General features: G+C 45.5%; 1 protein-coding gene across 2 annotated transcripts in view; it reads right to left on the bottom strand.

Annotated features, from left to right (window-relative positions):
* The window catches only part of LOC146173806 (tenascin-like), a 63,814-nt gene extending 41,059 nt beyond the window's left edge, over positions 1–22,755 (bottom strand). Inside the window, exon 1 of one of the 2 annotated variants that reach the window (XM_084583869.1) lies at positions 22,531–22,755. In XM_084583869.1, the coding sequence (XP_084439995.1) occupies positions 22,531–22,620 (90 nt within the window). In that variant the 5' untranslated portion in view covers positions 22,621–22,755. Of the gene's footprint in view, positions 1–6,649; positions 6,777–22,530 lie in introns of those variants that run through there. The other variant, XM_084583870.1, reaches the window with a different exon arrangement.
* Positions 22,756–23,089: the final 334 nt, after the last annotated feature.

The raw sequence follows: 23,089 nt of genomic DNA, 5'->3' as shown, positions 1-23,089 counted from the left end.
ATGAATATTCAGAATTTATTAAAAGCAACTAGCAGTAGGTAGACTTTCTCACCGATCCCAGGCCCCTCTCCACGGTTATTTGAGCGCAATGCCTACCCTACTAGGTCCAGACATGTCGATGCCTGGAAAGCAGTGTGGCAGCGATTGATAAGAAAAATGTCTCTCATCGTCTCCGCACATGAAGGTTAGATATAAAAAGACAGATCTCTCTGATATTATTCTGGAGCTTTCAATTCGCCTGAAATTGGTCAGGGTTTGTCGCTATCATTTGTATATTTATTTACCCGTGTATTGCGGAACATCGTGTATGATCGGATTGACCAGATGCCAAAACAAGAACACTTGACACCTTCGACAATCTGGATGACCGATGCGGTTCTTCAGTTTCTATTATGTACGGGCTGCCAGAACGCTGTAGGTTGCTGTAAAGCAAACATCAAGGTCTGTATTTCTCTCCAACTTCTCGACAGTAGGATAAGACTGGTGAAGAAAACGACACAAAAAAACTTAAAAAAAACAATGCTGCGAGCAATTCATGTGACAGTCTCATCTCTGAGATTACCTGCCATTCATGACTACGATAAATTGGTCAGGTGACCAAACATACCGCTGCATTTTTTTTTTTTCGGGAGTGCACTGGCTAAAGACACTTGTCATTGCCTTCTGTTTTAGAATTTAGATGAGCGCAGCCGCGAAATGCTTGAAATATATGAAGCACAGAGTCGTATTCTAAGCCCTGTAAATTCTACATTTTAAAAATAGCTTTTTGAACCAGTTAAGTGTCCAGCTTTACAAGCAAACCACAGATATCAAGAAAGTAATATACCAGTACGATTACGAGGCTTCTGCAACAGCCCATAAAATAATTACCTCATTCTTTTCTTGCCGATTGAGACTTCCCACAGCTTGCTGTGATGTAAGCGCCTCGAGGGTTTCATTGAACGCCAGCCAACAGTTCAACAGCTCACTCGGCTCGGCGCACAAATCCATACATTCAAAAGTTCTAGGGCTGACCAGGTCACCGTGGTACTCATTCCCAGTGTCAGATATAGCACGACGTTACTTGTAGGTGAAGCAAACCGAAACAGACTGGTCTTTCACAATTTGCCGTACACGCTAATTGCGCCTCCACTTCGGCAGTTGTCGTGCAAGAGTGCTCTTCGCATTCCGCACTCAAACGCATCTACTCGAGGAAACGCGACATTAGATGCACCATTTCATTTTGTCATTTGGCGCTTCCGATGCATTACAACTGCCCCTCACATGTGACTGTAGAAAACCAGTTTGAACAACTCAGTAACATCAACAACAAAGCGCAATCGTACACAAACCGCTAAAAAAGCTACGCAAGTCCGAGCCTGTTCTAGAATGTGCCGCACTACTTGCTTACTCTGTGCCGTCAATAAGCAGCTGATGGAGGCGAGTAGCGACGTTCCGCTCTCTCATGACTAGTTTTACCTTCCGTGACTACAACCATGATGGGTCAGAGATGTGGAACTGATTCGACAAGATGCGGTTCCGGAACGGCATACACAAATCGCCGTTACCAAGGAAGTTCGTGTGTATTAATACGGCTTGCACCTTTCTCCTCACATCAAGTAGTGACAACTACGCAGTAGACGGCCGCAATGCACGACTGTACTCTGGCGTAGGCAATAGAACTCAACCACCATTTTGAGAGCGCTGCTCTTGACTTGTTGCGGAAAGTCGACACTTACAATATAACGGTGTTGAAAATGGGAACTCCCTGAAGTTCCGAAGCTTTTCCAAGCAGCCCTATTCGCACGACAGACGATTTCTCTTAAGATATTGGCAAACTTCACCTAGACTCACTGTAGGTTTCGTTTTGCTTATAGGGTTTAACGCCTCGAAGCGACGCAGGCTCTGATAGACGGCGTAACTGAGGGCTCCGGAAATTTCGACCGCCTGGTGCTCCTTAACGTGCACCGACATCGTACAGCACACGAGCACCTAGCTTTTTGCCTCCATCAAAAGGCTAAGCGCCTCCATCGCCTCCATCTGATTAGATCCCCCATCCTTAGCCACAGCAGTCGAGTGCCATAACCACTGCACCGCTGCGGCGGCGGAGACACATTTTAGCATTTCTCGTAAGAAACGCAAACCCCAATAGTCGGGTGCCTGTATTACACATGTGAGGATGACCGGAAGCGTGCCGGAGGCGTTTCGGCACTTACAAAACTGAAATGTAGTGTTTATATCACACATTTTATGTGCACGAGTATTAAAGCTATAAAAGAGAGCAGTGGGCGCGTAGCAAGGCTTGATACGCAGCATGCAAGAGATAATTTTTGCTGCGCTCTTATGCCAAGCTTCGAGCGCTATCTTTTCGAGCGTTCCTTTTTAAAGACGAATTCCTGTGAACCGAGGCCGCAGCTTGCTTTGCTACCTTGCGGCGCATGACTTGCTCGCGGTGGGCGGCCCACGACTTCTCAATCAACCTCGCGACAAACGTTGACTTTTACCGTTCTCGGAAGAGGCAGGTATTGAAATACGGTACGGCACAACGTTTTGCGGTGGCCCCTATATGTCCCTCTCAACTCGGGCTCACGTCTCTTAAGAGTGAGCTTAGTCAGCGCTTCGTGAACAAAAGAGAGCTAATTGCTTCAACAGGGACGTATATGCATAACCTGCATCGCCAAATGGGCCGTTTCCTCTTCAGATAATACGCAGCCGCCTATCTGGTATGGATGCTGTGCAACGGGTTAGGAGGCTGTCTGTGGCGCTTCATGGAGTTGCAGCCACCAGCTTTGAAATCGACGGCCTTCGCGCATTCTATTTCCGGCGATGGTGCGAATGGCGAGTTCTTGTAATATAAGTATATGGGTTAGAAATAGTATTTGCAGTAAGTTGGGAATCTGAAGAATATTCTAAACAAAGTGGCAGAAAAGATTGTCTGTGCTGGTCCTGTTTCGTGAATGGATATTTTTAGCATGCAGTTCGTACCTTTTTCTTTAGTCATTAGGGCTCCCCATATTTTGCAGGAATGCCTGATACAATAGTTAGCGGATGGGGTTAAGAGGTTTGCGGGGGTAAAGTGGATAGAGCAAGCACATTTCCAGCAGGTATATCTTATGCTATATTCTCGATATCGCAACCTGAAATGGCTAGGCTACTCCACTGGAACGCAGCGGTTCAGCGTCGGATACCGGGTTTCCTTCGCCGGGTTTCCTTCGGAGCCGCTGCCGGGTACATGAGCTAGGCGTATTATACGGTCACAGTTATCATTTTTGATGTTTAAAGGTCACTAAAGAATCGTTAGGATGTTTGGACACAGTATTTGCCTCAAGGATGCGGCCTATTTAAAAACGGCCGTATTTATAACGAACTTCCCGGCGACACGTCTGTCATAAAAAAAAAAAAAAAAAAAAAAAAAACATGACAGCGAAATACAACGTAACAGATTATTTTAATTACGATCGTTTATTACCACGCATAAATTTCATGCTCTATAGGTCGTGCCATGTGGCGATTATGTAATAATCAATTTCGAGACATTTGGGACCGACTGCTTCTATGAAGTCGAAAGATTGGTCGCGCAGCGCCTCTTCCATTGCTCGACAACTGCTAGCGTCACAGTTTTGACTGTGACGCGCTCAAGATACTCAAACTCTCCACCTGATGCCCTGACGTGAGCGAGGGATTCCAATCAACGATTATCTTTGGGAATCGAACCCACTGTCTTTGGTCGCGCGGACACTCCTAATGACAGGTTCTGACAACACAAGCCGGATAAAAAGTCTGCTGACGCCACTAGAGAAAAATTATTTCTTATTAAAACACTAAAAGCAAAGGCGAAGTTGAGGTAATTAAAATACTGTTTGACGTCTCTCTGCCAGCTGTAATAGAGTATTTATTTTCATAGTAGCTTTGCTCTGTAACCATGCACCGTTCCTCAAATTTGCGTTCGCCACTCGCTGTTTGCAACAACGTTTCAAACGCCAGAAAAAACTGGCCAGGCAATTGGAGCTAGCAGCACTACTGCATTATTTGTGATCACTGTTCGCAAGTAGCCTGCTTCGTTCTCAAGCGAAGCGGACGTGTGGGTGAAACCGTGGAGAAATACAATTCATCACAATGTGATGCCGTACGCTTAAAGCCACATGCAATCGGTCATTCATTTTGCGAATGTCAGGTGTAGGCGAGAATTGAGATGAAAAAAAGGAGAAAATGAATTATTAGCAGTTCACTGCAGGCGTCCGGCAGGTAACGCTGCCGGACGTGCTCGGGAATGCAGAGGAAAAGGGGGGCGACGTCGCGTCGTGCGGAGGCCCCAGACGAGTATCATGTATCACGCCTCCGACGGCGCGCGGAGGTTCTCACTCACACACCTGCCAGGTTCAGCGCCGCGCAGTAGACTGCACACCATGCAAAGTCGTATAATATATTACCGCCTATTGTTCAGTTATTTTCACCTCCATCCTAAGCCACATTTTTCTCGTCTGAGCCCACTTCGCGATAGGAACCTGGCAGTATGACAGCGATACCAGCGTTTTATCTTGCTCAGCTTCGGATTGTTCGAATCCGTTGCAGTTGAAGCCTCACAGGAGCCGAACAAGAGAAGTTCAGTCTTTTAAGCCCAAATCTGTGAAAATGCACTTTTACATATGTAGCATAACGGTGGCAACAGCGAATATCCTGGATGCCTAAGCGTACGCACTCGTCCTGACCACCAGGTTGCGACAGGTGTAGCGGGAAACGCGGCGGGATGCCTATAATCTATTTCGTAAACTCGTAGGTACATATAATTCACTTCCCTAAAGTTCCGAAATCCTTTTCAAACACTTGTTGTCTGCAGTACGGCATTCATGCCGCGAAGAGCCCCTCGACGCTTCGTTTGAATACAAAGGTGCGTATTTGAGGCACGTGCTCTAGCAAGTGAAAGGTTTAGAAATCCTGATGACAACTCAAGGAAATAAATTTCTGTACTTGCATGCTGTTGACGTGACCTCTTCCGAGGCCATTGCCAGCACTGAGTTTTAGCGGCTATCTGGGACACGCTTTCTGGACTGTATTGTTCTATCTCGAGCTTCTTGAAGACGGTCTGTGATAAGCGGATGACAGTTTTGCACCGCAGATACGCCGCCGTTGTCTTCTAGGTTCTATGATTGAACTCTCGCTGATAAAACGCTAGCTGTCGGTGCTGGCGACCATCCGAGGATTAGACTAATAGTATTGTTTCAAGCGAAGATGTAATGGTCTTTGCGCAGTTGATTAGTCAAGAAAAGTCACCTTTTCGAGATGCTTCATAACGTGGACACCAGGCCATGAGATGAGTTCCTAATCAGACTGGCTTCGTGGTCAGTGGCGACTACTCGGTAAAACCTGTAGACTGGTCGTTCTTGTTCAATGTAGTTATTGATGAACTTGAAAGTTATTATTTACATAACTATCTTTTCACTTCATTGGTATCGAGGCATATGGAGATTAATAGACCTCCATCACTGCTCCAAAAATGCCGTACAGGTTGCGTCAATAATCTGTTTCTATTGCATAAAAACATTACTAAGCGTGAAGCGAATCAGCTCTCATGCAGGAATCTTACCATCAACCGAGAATTATTTACGTAACTATCTTTTGAACACTTCCCTGACAAAATAAAAGCAAAGCCGTGAGCAAAGGAAATAGCGCGGTGTACAGTGAACACCAAATGTTGGTGTACGCGAGCTCATTTCATGAAATATTTTCGAGTGCTCTTTATTATCAAATCCCCTAGTACTTTTTAGAAGCAACCATACTGAAAAACGTCACATATATATGAAGGCTCAGTTGTGTTAAGCTTCGCGCTAATACCTTCCTCACTTAATGGGCCCAATTACAAATAACATTTGGATTAAACTTGGCTTTGACACTGTATACGTAGTGACTTTAATAATAAAGTCATATGTGAAACAATGCAACTTGCAAAGTCAATAAAATATGGTTATTTACAAATATAGATTCACTCGTAAACAAGAGGTTCGAGCTCAGAGAAGCGATTGAGCGTAACAGAAAAGCTATAGATTGCTAGAATCACACTCTAGATCCAGCTGTCAGAAGCCGACGTACCATTGGAGCAAAAAAGCGACGACGAATTAAAACTCAGATGACTCAATGGAATGAAGATCAATGCCAAATCAGTATGTGCTGGCGATAGTGCTATGCTGAGTTCATTCTTTCATGCCGCTTGTGGACTTTGCTTGCCAAAAATTCGACTGACTCAGAGATGATGTGTGTAATCCGAGGCTCGTATGCGAAACGAAAATGCATTCAATGGAGAAGCCAACCAAACTGAGAAGCCCAGCAACTGTGAACTTACTGCTCACATGTAATTGTGAAAGCGACATTATAGCACAGTTCTTTGCTGCCTGTACAGGTAAAGAGTAGATTGCATTCCCATCAAATTGGCTGTTATAGACTTCACCCGCTTGCACGTTCCTTGATTCTCACACCTACTATGTTATCACCCGAAAGAGTGCCACTGGTATAAAAACTCAATAAATACATGCTTTGCCAAAACCTTTTACAATATATGCCAGCAGGATAAACCCTCAAAACAGCAATACTAGATTATGAAAGGTGAAAGTAAAGTTGAAGCACAGATTTCCCGCCAATGCGAGTCGACAAATGTAACGGTAATCGTCTTTCTGACCTTTTCTTTCTTGGCACTGCATACGCTCCCCAGAAGACACGCGATGAACAACGCTGTTGCCGGTGGCAGCCAGGCGTAGCTCGGTGACATCGCGTCCGACGCCCACTTGTTCCGTGCGGTTTATCTTTCCGCGCAACCCTCACTGGCGCGCCAGCGCGTCCCCCGTCGTCGATAGCGCGCCGTCCGCGTGGTAAACGAAAGAGAGAAGCGACGTTCGATCCAGCTTCACTTTAGCGCCAATACTGTGGAAAAGTTTGCGATATTCACAGAGGGCGCCGGCGCGGGGGAGAGGGCACCGCATCTCCACTGCCCTGCCAGTGCAGTACACTGCAGACGTTTCCTCTTGCAGCCGCTGAACCGCACTGCCTCGGAGTGGCGCGCTGCCAGCTCTTGACAGTGAATACGAGTCCGGCAGGTAATAATAAAGATGACCGAAACCGGTCTACAAGCGCGTGCGCCGTAAAAAGCGCCCATGAAACTCGTGGCCGAGAGAGGTTAGCACGCAAGGAGGAAGCGTGGCAGGAAGTGGGAAATCCCGGACTTTCACCTCTTGCTGGCTAACGTGACGGAAAGGCAACTGCACGCCTTGTTCTTTCAACTGTCCTGGCAATAGCAAGGTGTAAATGTCAGTGAGGAAACAGCAATATGAAAAGGGATGCCATCGTATCTCTTTGACAGTGTACGATGCCACATGTGACGAAACATGGCTTTCGTTCAGATTGCGCTGCTCAACTTCGATCGCTTTCTATTGGGACGCTGTACTCCCGCAGCTGTTGTTGAGTACGACTGTTGGTGAACCTTCGCAAGTTCAGCCACGGCCGGTGTAGAATGGATGGCGCGCTCCCCCTTGAGACCGTATATAGCTTAGCCTACATTAATTATACAGTCGAGTGTTGAGGCCCGTACCACAAAACAATCCAACGCATAATGTTCAGCTCGTTGGTTCGGATCCTGCAACAGATATATTATGCTTCTTGTTCTCAACGTGGTCATACCTACAAAAATTTCAGCTTTAAGTTGAGTCATGGACAAAGCCTGCAGCGCAGAAAGAATGTGCTAGCATTAATTTACACTGGTCCTTCCACGGCCTCATATGTTTTTGTTTGCTCCTCTGTAAATATACTCATATTATAAAAAGAATAAAGTGTCACTGCAATAGTGTGGCAATATTGCGAAGTGCATACAAAGTGCCCCAGATAACATTGGTATATAGAACATGAAAACGGCGAGTTTGAGCGCAATAAAATGTTCACTTGTAGCGTTGGCAAATGAAAAAGGAGAACTGTCGCGCCGGAGTTACATATCAACCAGAGATATGATATTGGCTTTTGAATAGCAAATGGGGGTATAAAGAATAAACACCAAAAAAAGGATAAAACATTCCCTGAATGTTTGCAGCAACAGTCTAAGGAAGTAAAAAAATAACAAAGAAAAACGAAATGGCTCGGTGCCGGTCTGAATCGAACATAGTTGACCGTCATCAAATGAAGTTGTGTGCGTTTATTAAACGGTATAGTAAAAAAAAAAAAACGCGCAGTCGCATTATTTAGCTAGTATGCTATTTATGTATGGTTCCAGCGCCTAAATCATGTTGCATAAATTTGCAGACCAAAAATACGCTTTAAATAAAATCCGAAAAAAAAATCACCAAGTATTGGAAAGTAAACTATTCCGACCAACAGCAACACCTAGACAGGAAGGCAGTGAAGTGAGCGAAAAGGCGCATGCCAAATACTAACATCCTAGGTGAAATCCAAAAGCGAAAATGCGTATGGGTGTAGTCTTCAGAGCTCAGGAAAGAAATGCGTTGCCTGCATAGGATAACGGAAAATACGAGAAGCGAGGGGCGTCTTTGAGTCATGCGGATTGATAACGTGCATCCGCACATTGCACACGACTGGGTAATTTGACGTCTCTTGGGAGATGTGTTTGCGTTGCAGTGGACAGACCTGCGATCGTAATAATGATGTTGACTACGCTTGATAACGGGGACTACAAAAAGGACGACGGAAAAAGGAAGAAAAAGGACACATTGTGCCATCGCAAATAGTCTTGCCCAGTTCCTCTTCTCAACAAGCGTACATTTTCGCTGCCGTTACGCTCTATGAGCGATGAGCAAATTTAGTACCACTCGGCAACTGTGCGCACAACAACTCTACTTCAAGGAAAGGCTAAACACAGGATTCGAAGAAATACGTTGAGATGTCGCGCGCCTTAAGCGCCCAAAACGTAGAGGGCCTAAACTATGATTGCCCTTATCGCCAAGTGTGACATAATAAGGTCAAGCAAGAGTCCCGCTTCTGTAGCTGCGTGTGCGGCAGAGATGACCCGTAGTTTGGATAAAATTTCAAGTTAGAAACGGGCAGAAGACAGGATACGCAGGTAGGCAAAATTGTAGGAAAGCCACGTGCCAGCGATCTCGCTGAGACAAGGCTACTTTCGCTGGCTACTTTCTACGTGGTTAGCCGCTGCGAGCGGACGTCCTGCTTGCATGGATTTGGATTGCATGCTATGATTGGATTGGGTTGCTTGCGTAGATTGCATGCATGGATTTACATTAATTTTAAAGGCCATACCCTTGCTCACGTCTGTTCAGCCAGTCATTTCTTTAACGTATGCCGGAGGCTCATCGCCAGCAAAGTTGATCCTTCCTTGCAGTATGATACTTCGAGTCATTATTCTTGGGCGATCACGCATGAGAGTGCACGCATCCCTGGCACTGATGGAGAAGATACTTATGAATGCACTTCCCCAGTTGAAGCAAATGGTAACTGAAGTACAAGAGTCTATTGAACTCCTGTCTGCTAAGTATAATAAAGTGCTACAGCGTCAATCCAAGTAGGACCATGAACTAACAGACACCAAGGCGCGTCTTGCAGGCTCCGGAAGTTCGAAGGATATATTTTATTTAAAGGATCAAGTTAACGAGGATGAACAATATGGCAGACGGCATAGTCTCAAGATTCATGGGCTCAAATCAGAAGGAAATGAAAACCTCTTGTCTAAAATCAGTGAGCTGGCTGCTTCCCTCGGCCTGTGTTCACTTGACGAAGACGACATTGACGGCATTCATCGTCGTGCCGCAAAAAAGGGCGTGGGGCTCCCATTCTTGTACAGTTCGTTTCTAGAAAAACAAGAAAGAGCTGGAAGGATAAGGGTAAGCTACTATTTGATAGTGATTCAAATATGCGCTTCCACGATAACCTTACCCAGCGTAGCAAGAATCGTTTGTGGCTGGCACGCACAAGGGCAAAGCAAATGGGTCATCACTTTACATGGCAGAACGGAAAGGTGATGGTCCGCAATGGCTCCGGAGAACAAATTTTGCGGATTTCATGTGAGGAAGATTTGTGCAATATCAAGGAGACAAATCAGGCTGAAAGCGATGAATCGGAGGCGTGAACGCCCATCCATTGAGTTTTCTTCTCCTCCTTTATCATATCTGGCAGTATGAACTACGGAGCACCTTCAGAAAACTACAGCTATTAGGGAGTAGATGATTTTAACAGTGCAGTAATGTGATTACTTTCCCACCCAAATAAGACAATTTCTTTGTTTTGCTTAAACTCGCACATACTCCAAAACAACGGAGACGACGTTGGCACTTATCTCAATTCGCTTGCCTATAAATTTGATGTTTTAGTATTTACAAAAACCTGGTTCGCTGGTTCATTGGAGGTTGTTCAATTTGAAAACTATTCTGATGTGTCTTTGTTCGGAGACAGCAAAAAAGGGGGAGGTGTTTTTCTTTATTTTCTTGATGGTGTATCAGACGCCTGCCCACAGATATTTTCCGTTGTTGATTATGATTTTGAAGTACTTGTTGCCGAATCTTGTGATGTTGTTTTAATTCTCATTCACCGACCCTCGTCTGGGAAAGTTGAACGGTATTTGTTTCCCTTGAAAGTGTATTGCAGAACGGTTGCTTGGCGGGCTAATTGGTTCATATCTAACTTGTATTGCAGTGCGAACCACGAGAAGGGACGACGACAGACAGAGTGAAAAGAGCGCTGACTTCCAACTCTTCCAACTCTTCCAACTTCAAAAGTTGGAAGTCAGCGCTCTTTTCACTCTGTCTGTCGTCGTCACTTCTTGTGGTTCGCACTGCAATACAAGTTTGACAGTGTACTTCACTCGCTTACAGGATATAGCCAATCTGTTGTCGTCCTGGGTGATTTCAGCATAGTATCCAATAGCTTTATTGCTATGATGCCTACCTGCAGTTGTACAAATGTCATAAACCTGCCTACAAGAATCACCGCAAGTACCGGAACGGTTTTTGATTTTTTTTTTCACTGATTTCTTACCAAAAGATGTCAAATCGCGTGTGATGGCTTGCGACGTTAGTGACCACCTTCTTGCCCCATTCGAGGAAAACTTTTCCTAACAATGCAGTTAATACTTATCAAAAAATTAATGACGAAAGAATAAATCGATTTCGATGCATGATTTTGGAAGCGGACTGGACAGACGTTTTTAATGAAGTGGATCCTAGTCGCGCACTTACGATGAATTTGAAGAAAAATTTCGATAAGCCTCTTTGCTCGTTGCCTTTGCTCTTCTCCACCGCTCTAGATACATAAAGTCTAAAAAGCCGTGGGTTACAAAAGAGCTGTAAAAGTTAATAAGGCAAGCACACAATCTCTTTACTGATTTTTTTTAAATCATAGGGACATGGATATACTGAAACTGTATAAAGCCGTAAGAAATAAACTCAACACAGATTTAAAAACCGCAAAACAGGAATATTAGGCAGAAGCGTTTGCTAATAAACATGCCCCTAATCAACTGTGTAGGTCTACAACACATTAGTTTCAAAATGATCTCAACCAACTCCAGTAGAAATTGTGGTAGACGGCGTCTCGCTCAGAGGTCGCCCCTTATCGGACATGTTTAACGAACACTTCCTGACGGTTGGTGAAAATCAGGCTGCACAAACGATATGCGCTGATCCAATGCCATACCTTAAAGTCAGTTCAAAATATTCGATATTTTTCCCCCAACAACAACAGCTGAAATGTCTAGGTATATGATGCATCTAAAAATAATTGTTCTGTTGGAGCTGATAACATCAAGGGTGAGGTAGTGAAAACTCTATCTATAATCGTACCTTTCTTTTCACATATATGCAAATAATATAAGAGAGCAAGAATTGGCGTGGATAAATAAGACAGCAAGCTATGAGGATCGTAATAATTGTCGCCCGGTACCCGTTTTGCATGTCATCGCGAAATTTGCCGAACAAGTTGTCAATACCTGCCTTATGTCGTACTTCGCCAAGACCGGAGCTATTGTGAAAGAACAATATAGATTTCAGAAAGGTAAATGTACGAAAAAAGCTTCATTTCACATTCGTATTTGATGTGGCAGGGATCGAAGCTGCGCTATTCGTATGCTATTCAGCAGCAGAGATGCGCTATTAGCATCTTATTCGGTTTTGGAAAAAGTTGTTTGAATAAGCTAGATATGACATTGTATTAAAAGTCCAGATGAAGGAATACGGCTTCTGATTTTGTAAGGTTAGCTGGGTTCAACATCCTAAAGCGACCAAGACTATGAGAGACGCCGTAGTAGAGGACGAATATGGCGTCTGCAGAGTATGCAATATAACGGAAAGATGTCATGCAAATTTTAAGATAAGGCGTACATGATTCGCGAAGCAGCAGCGAGTCATACATGCAGATGGGATTAGGAAGTTTGCTAGGCAAAGGAAGCTAAAGGTGCCATAGCAAAGCGTGGTTTGAAGGGATACAGATAAGGTACTAAATTTCCTGCAGTGTACGTAGTTTGCCTGATGACAATATCACGATAGTGAAGACAGGTTCTTCTTTGCCATTGTCTTTTCGAATTTATAGATTTTACGAATACTAGAGCGGGATTCATGACGATTTATCTATAAGTATGAATATTCAGAATTTATTGAAAGCATGGTAGACTTTCTCCACAATCCCAGGTCCCTCCTCACAGTTATTTGAGCGCAAGACCTGCCCAACTAGGTCCAGACATGTCGATGCCGGGAAAGCAGTGTGGCAGTGATTGATAAGAAAAATATCTTTAATCGTCTCCGCACATGAAGGTTCGATATAAAAAGACAGATAGTCTGAAGCTTTCAATTCGCCGAAATTGATCAGGGTTTGTCACTATCCTTTGTACAGTTATTTACCGGTGTATTGCGTAACATCGGGTAGTGAGCGGATTGGCCAGATGCCAAAACAAGAACACTTGACATCTTCTACAATCTGGATGGCTCCTGATGCAGTTCTTCCATTCTTCAGTTCCTATTATGTATGTGCCGCGAAAACGCAGTAGTTTTCCATAATGCCAAAAATAAGATCTGCATAATTACTCGCCAAATCCTGGACAGTAGGATAAGACACGTAAAGAAGGCGACGCATAAAAACTTCAAAATTATTTGACAGTCCTCTTTCTGAGATTACCTGCCATTCATCACTACAATAAATTGATCAGGTGACCAACAACCCGCTTATTCCAGAGACGACTGTTTTAGGATTTATATGAGTGCAGTCGTGAAATGCTTGAAATATATGGAGCAGAGAGTCTTAGTCTCAGTCATGTAAATTCTACACTTTGAATAGAGCTTTTTTAGCCAGCTAAGAGTCCTTCTCTACAAGCAAAAGACAAATATCAGGAAAGTAATATACTAGTACGATTACGAGGCTTTTGCAATAGCCCATAAAAGAGTCGCCTCATTTTGTTCTCGCCGATTAAGACTTTCCACAGCTTGCTGTGATGTAAGCGCCTCGATGTCTTCATTGTACGCCAGTCAACAGTTCAACAGCTCACTCGCCTTGGCGCGCATGTCCGTACATTCAAAAGGTCTCGAAATGACCACGCCACCGTGATGCTCATTCCCAGTGTCAGATACAGCACAATGTTCCTTGTAAGGGAGGCAAACCGAAACAGACTGGCCTTTCACAATTTGCCGTTCGCATTCCGCATTGAAAAGCATATACTATAGGAATCGTGGGATTAGATACACCATTTCATTTTGTCATCTAGCACTTCCAAGACATTACAACTACCCCTGATATGTGACAGTAGAATATCAGTTTTAAGCAACTCCGTAACATTAACAACAAAGCGCAATCGTCAGTTCATAGCCAGATGCATTGAAGCTTGTGCGCAAACCGCTAAAGAATATCTACGCAAGCCAAAGTATGAACCCGTTCTAGAATGTGCCACACTGGATGACCTTTCTTTAAGCTCAGCGATCTCTTCACTCTGTGTCGTCAATAAGCAGCTGATGGAGGCGAGTAGCGACGTTAAGCTTTCTCATGACTATTTTTACCTTCCGTGACTACAACTATGATGAACCTTGGAACGCACAATACCGCAACGGCTAAGATCAGAGATGTGCACCAGATTCGACAAGATGCGGTTCCGAAACGTCATACCCAGATCGCCGTTACCAAGGAAGTTCGTGTGGTCTGATACGGCTGACACCTTGCTGCTTGCATCAAGCAGCGACAAGTACGCAATAGAGGGCCGCAAAGCACGACTGTAGTCTGTCGGGGGCAATGAACGCAACATCCAGTTTGAGAAAGCTGCTCTTAAATTGTTGCGGAAAGTCGACACAATTACGATAAGGCATCGTCAATGGGAACGCCTTGAAGCTCCGACGCTCTTCCAAGCAGCCCTATTCGCTCGAGACGATTTCTCAGAATATATAGGCAAACTTTACATAGACTCACTGTAGGCTTGGTTTGGTTTATAGGCTTTATAACGCCTCGAAGCGCCGCAGGCTCTGAGAGACGGCGTAACTGAGGGTTCCGGAAATTTCGACCACCCGGTGTTCCTTAACGTGCACCGACATCGTACAGCACATGAGCAGCTAGATTTTCGCCTCCATCAAAAAGCTAGGTGCCTCCATTGCCTCCATCTGATTCGATCCCCCATCTTTGGCCACAGCAGTCGAGTGTCGTAACCACTGCACCACCGCGGTGGTAGAGACACTCTTTAGTCATTCCCGTAAGAACCGCAAATACCAATAGTCGGGCGCCTATAGTACACATGTAAAGGTAAGCAAATGTGTGGCTGACGCGTTTCGGCAATTATAAAACTGAAACGTAGTGTTTATGTCACACATTTTATGTGCGCCAGTACTGAAGCTGTAAAAGAAAGCAGGGGGGGGGGGGGGGGGGGGCATAGGGAACCTTGATACGCAGAATGCAAGAGATAATTCGTGCCGCGCACTTATGCCACTTCAGAAAAATTCAAGAGCGCTATCTTTACGACCATTCCTTTTTAAAGAAGAATTCTTGTGAATCGAGGCCGCAACTCCCTTCCCTTTTTTTTGCGCCGTACGGCTTGCACGCGGTGGACGGCCCACAACCTTTCTATCTACCTCGCGACAAACGCTGCACTTTTATCGTTCTCGGAAGGGGCAGGTATTGAAATGCGGTGCGGCGCAACTTCGTGCGGTGGCCCCTATGTCCCTCTCAGCTCGAGCTCACGTCTCTTAAGAGTGAGCTTGGTCAGCGTTTTGCAAACAATAGTGAGTTAAATACAACTGAGATATATCTGCATAACCTGCATCGCCAAATGGGCCGTTTCCTCTTCAGATGATACGCAGCCGCCTATCTAGTCTGGACGCTGTGCAAAGGGTTGGAAGGTTGTCTGTGGCGCTTCATGCAGTTTTTTTTTACGCAAGCTTGCCTTAAGCCATATTATAGAAGCTCATGTAAATTATTTTCGGTAAGGAACCGGGGCAGGCTATCATTCTTGTTGTTGTCGGTGAGCCATTTAGTGAAGTCTTTTTACCTTGCTGTGGTTAGTTCCAATTCGCGCAGAATCTGTGCCCTTGATGCCCTTGTCCCTGCACTAGTCCACAGCAGGTGGCGAACATCCACTTTTGCAGCTGATGTGGAACACTTCGGGCATGTGGTTGGTCCGATGTCTGCTTGAGATTCCCATCGGCATGCTACCGACGGGGTAAGGGCCGCCCCAGCTCTTATCCTTCTAAGGGAAACCTCCTCCAATCTCATTAAGTTATGAGGGAGGGGGAATGTACACGGGGGAATGAGGGCACGTGTACTTTTCCTTAAAGAGGATGCTAAGATGGGAACAGCGCGGGCATCAAAAGGGAGCCTGGTGGGGGGCGCATTAGTGTTTGGAACTTCGTGTGTGAGGTGGTCAACTTTTCTCTGCTCAGCGTTCTCAGCATCGTCTTGTGTCCAATGTATCTGGATGCGTATCTTTGTTTTTTTATTGAGTGCGTGGATTTCCTGGGTTACACATAGCGTCTTTGTCACTTTCTTCAGTTGTTTTACGGCGGCTAAGGAGTCTGTATTGATGTCGGCTTCTGTTATGGAATCTTTTTTATTTATGGCCTACATAGCATCACGAACTGCATAGAGTTCCATCACAAACGGGTCCGGGTATTCTGAAACATATTCTTTATGTACTTTTAGTTCACTGTGTGTTGGACTAGTGGCTGCTGTTCTACCGCCATTTTCTATAATTGATGCGTCCGTATATGCAATGCAGGTACCTGGAAGTGCATCAACCAGTGGTCGAGATGCCAGCTTTTCTTTGCGACGATGCCGAGTGGTCTTGTTTGTCGTAATAGTCGTGAATTCCCACGGAGTGGGGCAGTCATTGGTGGTGTTTGAACTGCCACTTCGTTGTACAAGGATGCTATGGGCATAATGTACTTTCGCTTCATATCCCTTGTTGCCTCTCGTTGTTCAATTAATTCTGTCACCGTATTTATCTGTGCGAACTCTTAGAGAATAGGGATAGGGATAAGTTTTGATGAGGCCGCGATAGTGCGCATTGCGTTTCTATTGTTTCCAATTTCGCCCACTGCCGCCTCGTTTGTCTTTGAAATTGGGCCTGGTATAGTATCTTCGGCTGTAACACCGATTGTACAAGACGTCTTGCCATGTCCGCCCTAGCTCCTCCTCCCCTCGACGAAATGCGTTTTATCAAGTTTAAGGAAGTCGCAGCTACTTTTTTCATCTCATGAAGCCATTGTGTTCCTTTGCGGATTTGTGAATTTCTTGGCCAAGTACTCTCAGCTCGTCCACCTCTTCCAATGCCTGATTTCCAATCTTTAGGGTGACTCTTTGCGTTGCCAATTGTTTTCTTCCATTCTTGTTTGCAACATGAACGTATCTTGACTTTTGAGGTGACAATTCCAGACCTGCATCTTGTACGTACTCATCTACGGTATTTAAAGCCTCTTGCAGATACCGATTCTGTCTCTTAAGTTGTTTATGAACAGACCAAATCGTGACATCATACCTGCGTATATCATGAACCGCACTTCTGGTATTTCAGCTAATTTCCACGCCAATGGGATCAGTGCGATATTAAATAGCAAAGGTGCTAACACTGACCCTTGTGGCACACCTCTGTTCGAGGTGTAATTGCCAATTTCTTTTTCGTTTATCAGGACAGAAAATGTCCTGTCCTTAAGCAGATTATGTAGTGCTTTTATGACCTGCAAGGGAATGCCCATACATTCCATGTTGCTAAGAATCTTGGAATGTAACACGTTGTCGTATGCCTTCGCCACGTCGGTAGCCACTACAGTGCGCACTAGGTGGCTATAAGGCGACACGTGTATGACCTCTTCAGCGAGCATAACCAGTCCTATTTCTGTGCCAAGGTTGGTTCGAAACCCAATTTGTCGAGCATGGTATTCTTTATTACTTTCCAACCACCATGACAGGCGGTTGGCTATCATCTTTTCATAGATCTTGCAAATTGTGTGTGTTAGCGAGATAGGCCGCAAAGATTCTAGGCTTGTTGGAGGTTTCCCAGCCTTTGGTATTGGGACCACCAAGGAGTGTTTCCAGCCGAGTGGAATGTCTCCTCCTTGCCATACCTCATTTACCACATCCAACAAGCTGTCAACTGCGGCTCCTTCTAAATTATCGAAGACTTCATAAGGAATATCGTCATGTCTAGGCGCACTTTTACCATTTGCTTCTTCTATAGCAGCCAATAACTAAAATTTGGTAAATGGTGATGTTATTCCTGTTTTATCAACCGCATCCACCATCGGTGAAGGCGCCGGATAATGGACACGGTTCGGGAAGAAAAGGGTGGCCGCCTGATCTGCAAACTCATCCGGTGTAATCTGTAATGCGAGTCTAATACTTTCCGCATGATCTTTAACCTGCCGCCTCCTTTCCATGGCATGGAAAGTCCTCCACAGGGCCTTGTTGGTCGTTCCTGAGCCCGAACGACTGCACCATTCATCTCATCTCCTATGAACTAGCTGTTTTTCATATCGGCGTACCTGTGCCGTCACTTTGTTTACCTCAATTTTTATTTGCACGTCTTTAGGGTGCCGACCCACCTGTATCGCAGCCCGTTTTTGGCGTGCCCAAAGTTTTAGTAGGTGCAGGTCGGGAGCTGGCTGATCTTCGTGCACTGTAGTTGTAATGGTGTGATCCTTGAGTACCGTTTGAAGGGTGATTACAAGAGTATTCAGGCTAACTGAATGAGTTCAGGTATTCTGCCGTACACCATCCCAATGTGTTACAGACGTTTTGTTTCGAAGTTTCTTCATATGTCCCAAATTAGGACCACTACTAATGGGGACATGGTCCCTACCCCACGCATCTAATTCCGCCTGCCATTGTGGTCCACCAGGGCCCTTCCACCACGTGAAGTCTGGTGAGCGTGTTTGTGTTGCAGGTAGTGTGGCGACTCGGGGATGATTTAGCAGTGTAAATTCAATTTCTGTGAAGGCCGTATGAACTTGATCATCCCTTTTAGAAACATAATCATATCCCCATACAGTGTGAGGAGCGTTAAAATCTCCACCGATCAGTATCGCAATTCCAGGGTATGAATGGCGAATATGCTTAACCCTTCCAAGATAAAGTACTGTGTTTCTTGGCCGTGCGTACACCGAAACTAATGTAAGGGACGTTTTGTTTGGACGCGTAAGTACAGAAACTACTTCCTGCTGAGTGTTGGACCACTTGCTCAAGTCAAGTGGCGTTCGAGGAATGTTGGCCCTAATATAGACGGCAGCTTTTCCTGGTGTTTCGGCCTCTGCTCTTGCTCATTTATCAGGGATAGAAGGACACTGGTACCCTATATATCCTGTCATTGAATATAACTTATTGTGCTCCTGTATCAAGAACGCCCATGAATGCAGCTTGCCGTACAATAATTTTGTCTTGATTTCCCCAACTTTATTAGAGAGCCCTCTGTAGTTCCGTTGTGTAATCTGTTGCCACTTGCTTCATGCAGTTGCAGCCACCAGCTTCCAAATTGATGGCCTTTGCGCACTCTATTACCTGCGCTGATGTGAAAGGCGACAGTTCTTGTAATATAAGATTTAATTTAGGAATATACTTTGCGGGAAATTGGCAGCTTGAAGAATATTCTAAACAAAGTGGTAGAAAAGATTGTCAGTGCTGGTCCTGTTTTGCAAATGGAGAGTTTTAGCAAGTAGTTAGTACCCTTTTCTTTTATCACCATGACTCTCCATATTTTGCACGAATGCCTGATACAATAGTTAGCGGATGGGGTTAAGAGGTTTGCAGAGGTCAGGTGGATAGAGCAAGCACATGACCGGCAGGTATACCTTACGCTATATTCATATGGCAACCTGAAATGACCAGGCTACTCCACTGGAACACAGCGGTTCAGTGAGCTGGGGTTCCTGCGGAGCAGCTGGCGGATACATGAGCTAAGCGCATTTCAACGTCACAGGCCGCTATAAAATCTTTAGGATGTTTGGCTTCACGTGTTGCCTCAAGGATGCGGCCTGTTTAAAAACGGCCGCATTTATAACGAACTTCCTGGCGACACGTCTGTCGTAACAAAAGAAACATGCCTGCGAAATACAACGTAACAGATTATTATTTTTTTTTTGCGCTTGTTTATTGCCATGCATATATTTCAGGCGCGATCGGCCGAGCCATGTGGCGATTATATAATAATACATTTCGAGACATTTGGGACCGACTGCTTGTATGAAGTCGAAAGATTTATCGCGCAGCGCCTCTTCGATTGCTCGACAGCGGCTAGCGTCGCAGTTGCGACTGTAACGCGTGCAAGTTACTCGAATTCTCCACCCCATGCCCTGACGAGAGCGAGGGATTCGAATCAACGATCAGCTTTGGGACTCGAACCCACTGTCTATGGTCGCGCAGACACTCCTAACGACAGGTTCTGACAACACAAGCTGGATAAATAGTCTGGTGATGCCGCTAGAGAAAAATTATTTCTCATTAAAACACTAAAAGCAAGGACGAAGTTGAGGTAATTAAAATACTGTTTGACGTCTCTCTCTCAGCAGCAATATAGTTTTTGTTTTCCTAGTAGCTTCGCTCTGTAATCATCATGCACCGTTCTTTAAATTTGGTTTCGCCACTTGCTTCTCGCAACAAGGCCTCAAACGACAGAAGAAACTGGCCAGGCGATTGGAGTTAGTAGCACTACTGCATTATTTGTGATCACTGCTCGCAAGTAGCCTGCATCGTTATCAAGCCAAGCGGACGTGTTGGTGAAACCGTGAAGAAATACAATTCAAAAGAATGTGGTGCGGTACGCTTAACGCCACATGCAATCGGTCATTTGTGCTGCGAATGTCAGTTATAGGCGAGAATTAAAAAACGAAGAGGAGAAAATGAACTATTAGCAGTTCACTAACGCATAGTCTAGGCGCCCAGCAGGTAAGGCTGCGCGAAAAGCTCCCCCAACTCGGCACACGCTGCCAACCAGACGTGCTCGGGAATGCAGAGGGAAGGAGAGGCGAGGGTCGCCGCGTGCGGAGGTCCCAGACGAGTATCGTGTATCACGCCTCCGGCGGCGCGCGTTCTCACGCACACGCCTGCCAGGCTCAGCGGCACGCAGTAGACCGGACACCATGCCAAGCCGTATAATGTATCACCGCCTAATGTTCGGTTATTATCACCTCCACCCTAAGCTACGTTTTTCTCGTCTGCGCCACGTGGTCTGGGCCCACTCGCGGCAGGGGCGTGGCAGTATGCGAGAGATACCGGCGTTTTATCTTGTTCAGCTTCGGATTGTTCGAATCCGTGGCAGTTGAAGGCTCACAGGAGCCGAACGAGAGCTGCAGTTTAGTCTTGTAAGACCAAATCGGCGAAAGGCTCTTTTCCTTATGTAGCACAACGGCGGCAACGACTAAGCACCGAATATCCCGGCCGCCTAAGCGTACGCACTCGTCCTGACCACCAGGTTGCAACATGTGTAGAGGGAAATTGCCCGGCGGGATGCCTACAATCTATTTCGTAAATTCGTACGTACATACAATTCACTTCCCTAAAGTTCCGAAATCCTTTTCACACACGTGTTGTCTGCTGCACGGGGTTAATGCCGCGAAAAACCCCTCGACGCTTCGTCTGAGTACAAAAGTGCTTATTCGAGGCACGTGTTGTAGCGTGTGAAGTTTCGAAATCGTGACGACATTTCAAGAAAATAAATTTCTGTCCTTGCATGCCGTTGACGCGATTGTTTCGATGCCATTGTTAGCGCTAAGTTTTAGCGGCTATCTGAGACACGCACAGTGAAGTACTTTGCTTTTCAGCTATTATTGTTCTATCTCAAGCTTCTTGAAGACGGCCTGTGATAAGCGGATGACTGTTTTCCACCGCAGATACGCCTCCGTTGTCTTCTAGGTTCTCTGCTCGAACTCTCGTTGATAAAACGCTAGCTCTCAGTGCTGCCAACCTCCCCGGCATTACACAAACAGTATTGTTTCAAGTGAGGATGCAATCCATTTGCGCAATCAGTCAGTCTTGGCGGGTGGCAATGACTTCTTAATCAAACTGGCTTCTTGGTCAGTGCCCCGACTACGTGGTCAAACATGTAGACTAGTTGTGCTTTGTGTAACTATCTCTTCAACACCTTCTTTCTAAAAAGAAGGCCGTGAATAAGTAAGGAATTAAGGCGAATTCCTCGGCGTATCTTTAGAAGCAGCCAGACTGAATAACGTCACTTTTAAATACCAACTATCAGACCTTTCTAGCAACATTTCACTATAATGAGGGCACCTTCAGGTTACCCTTCGAGCTAATGCTTTTCTCCACTCATAGGGCCCAATTAAAACTAACATTTGTGATTAAGTTTGGCTTGGACACTGTACACCTGGCGGTTTTATTATTATAGTCAGATAAACAACAATGTGTTTTGAGAAGTTAGTGAAGTCAACTACAAAAATAGGCTCCCGCGTAAACAAGAGTTTGAGTCCAGGTAACCGATTGAGTGTAACAGAAAAGCTATAGATTGCTGGAATTACACTCAAGATCCAGCTGCCAGCAGCCCACGTGCCATTCGCAAGGAAAATGCGGCGACGAAATAAAATGAGGACTCATTAGGATGGAGATGAATTCAGCGATACTCTTAACGGGCGTTCACTCCTTAAAGCCGCTTGCGAACTTTATTTGCTTTCGAAATTCCGACTCACTCAGAGATGCTCTGTGTATTCCGAGGCTCGTACGCGAAACAAAAATGCATTCAACATAGGTGCCAACCACCTTGCAGCTGTGAACTCACTGCTCACATGTAGTTGCAAAAGCGACATTTCAGCAGTGTTCCTTGCTACGTTTAAAATCAAAGATTTGACTGAATTCCCACCAGCCTTTTGAAATGATCGTAGACGGCCGTATGAGTCCATAATCATGTTTGTTTTCGAATAACCTTTCAGAATGGTCCCATTTATAATGTTCCCGTAAAAGAGCGACTGGTAAAAAAAAAAATCAATAAATACATGTTTTGCCAAAACATTTAATATACATCCCCAGCAGAAAACAAACACCCGGAACAGCAATACTAGATAATGGAAGATGAGGGGAAAATTACGGCGCAGATTTCCCACCATTGCGAGACAATGTACAAGCCATAAATGTTACGATAATCGTCTTTCTTACCTTTTCTTTCTTGACACTGCATACGCTCCCCAAGAGACACGCGATGAACAATGCCGTTGCCGGGCGCAGCCGTGCGTAGCTCGATGACATCGCGTCCGGTGCTTCGAGCCGCTCTGCGATGACTGTTCCTGCAGCGACGCCAGACGCCCACTAGTTCCGTGCGGTTTATCTTTCCGCAACCCTGACTGGCGCGCGAGCTCGTCCCCCGTCGTCGATAGAGCGCACCCTCCGCACGGTAAACGAAAGACGAGCGAAGCGAAATTTGATCCAGCTTCGCTTTCCCAGAAAGCGCCGGTGCGAAGGAGAGGGAAGGAGAGTGCACCGAATAGCCACTGCCCTACCACTGCGGTGCACTGGTGCCCTTTCGCCAAGAAACCACTGAATCACAGCCTTGGATACCAGTACTAGGTTAGCGCGGCAACTGACTGGTGGTGGTGAAAACATTTGTTGTTATATGTACAGAGAGGTATAGACTCTAGGTTGGATGCTCAGACAGGCACTCCATTGGTGTTTGGCGCAGCCCGGGCGCGCTGCGTTAAGGCCTTTGGATCTCTAGGGT

Source organism: Amblyomma maculatum, chromosome 11 (genome assembly GCF_055883805.1).
Source record: "Amblyomma maculatum isolate TAMU_Amacu chromosome 11, ASM5588380v1, whole genome shotgun sequence".
Lineage (NCBI taxonomy): Eukaryota > Metazoa > Arthropoda > Arachnida > Ixodida > Ixodidae > Amblyomma > Amblyomma maculatum.
The sequence above is the reverse complement of the archived record's forward strand: the minus strand, read 5'-3'. Positions and strand labels throughout refer to the sequence as shown.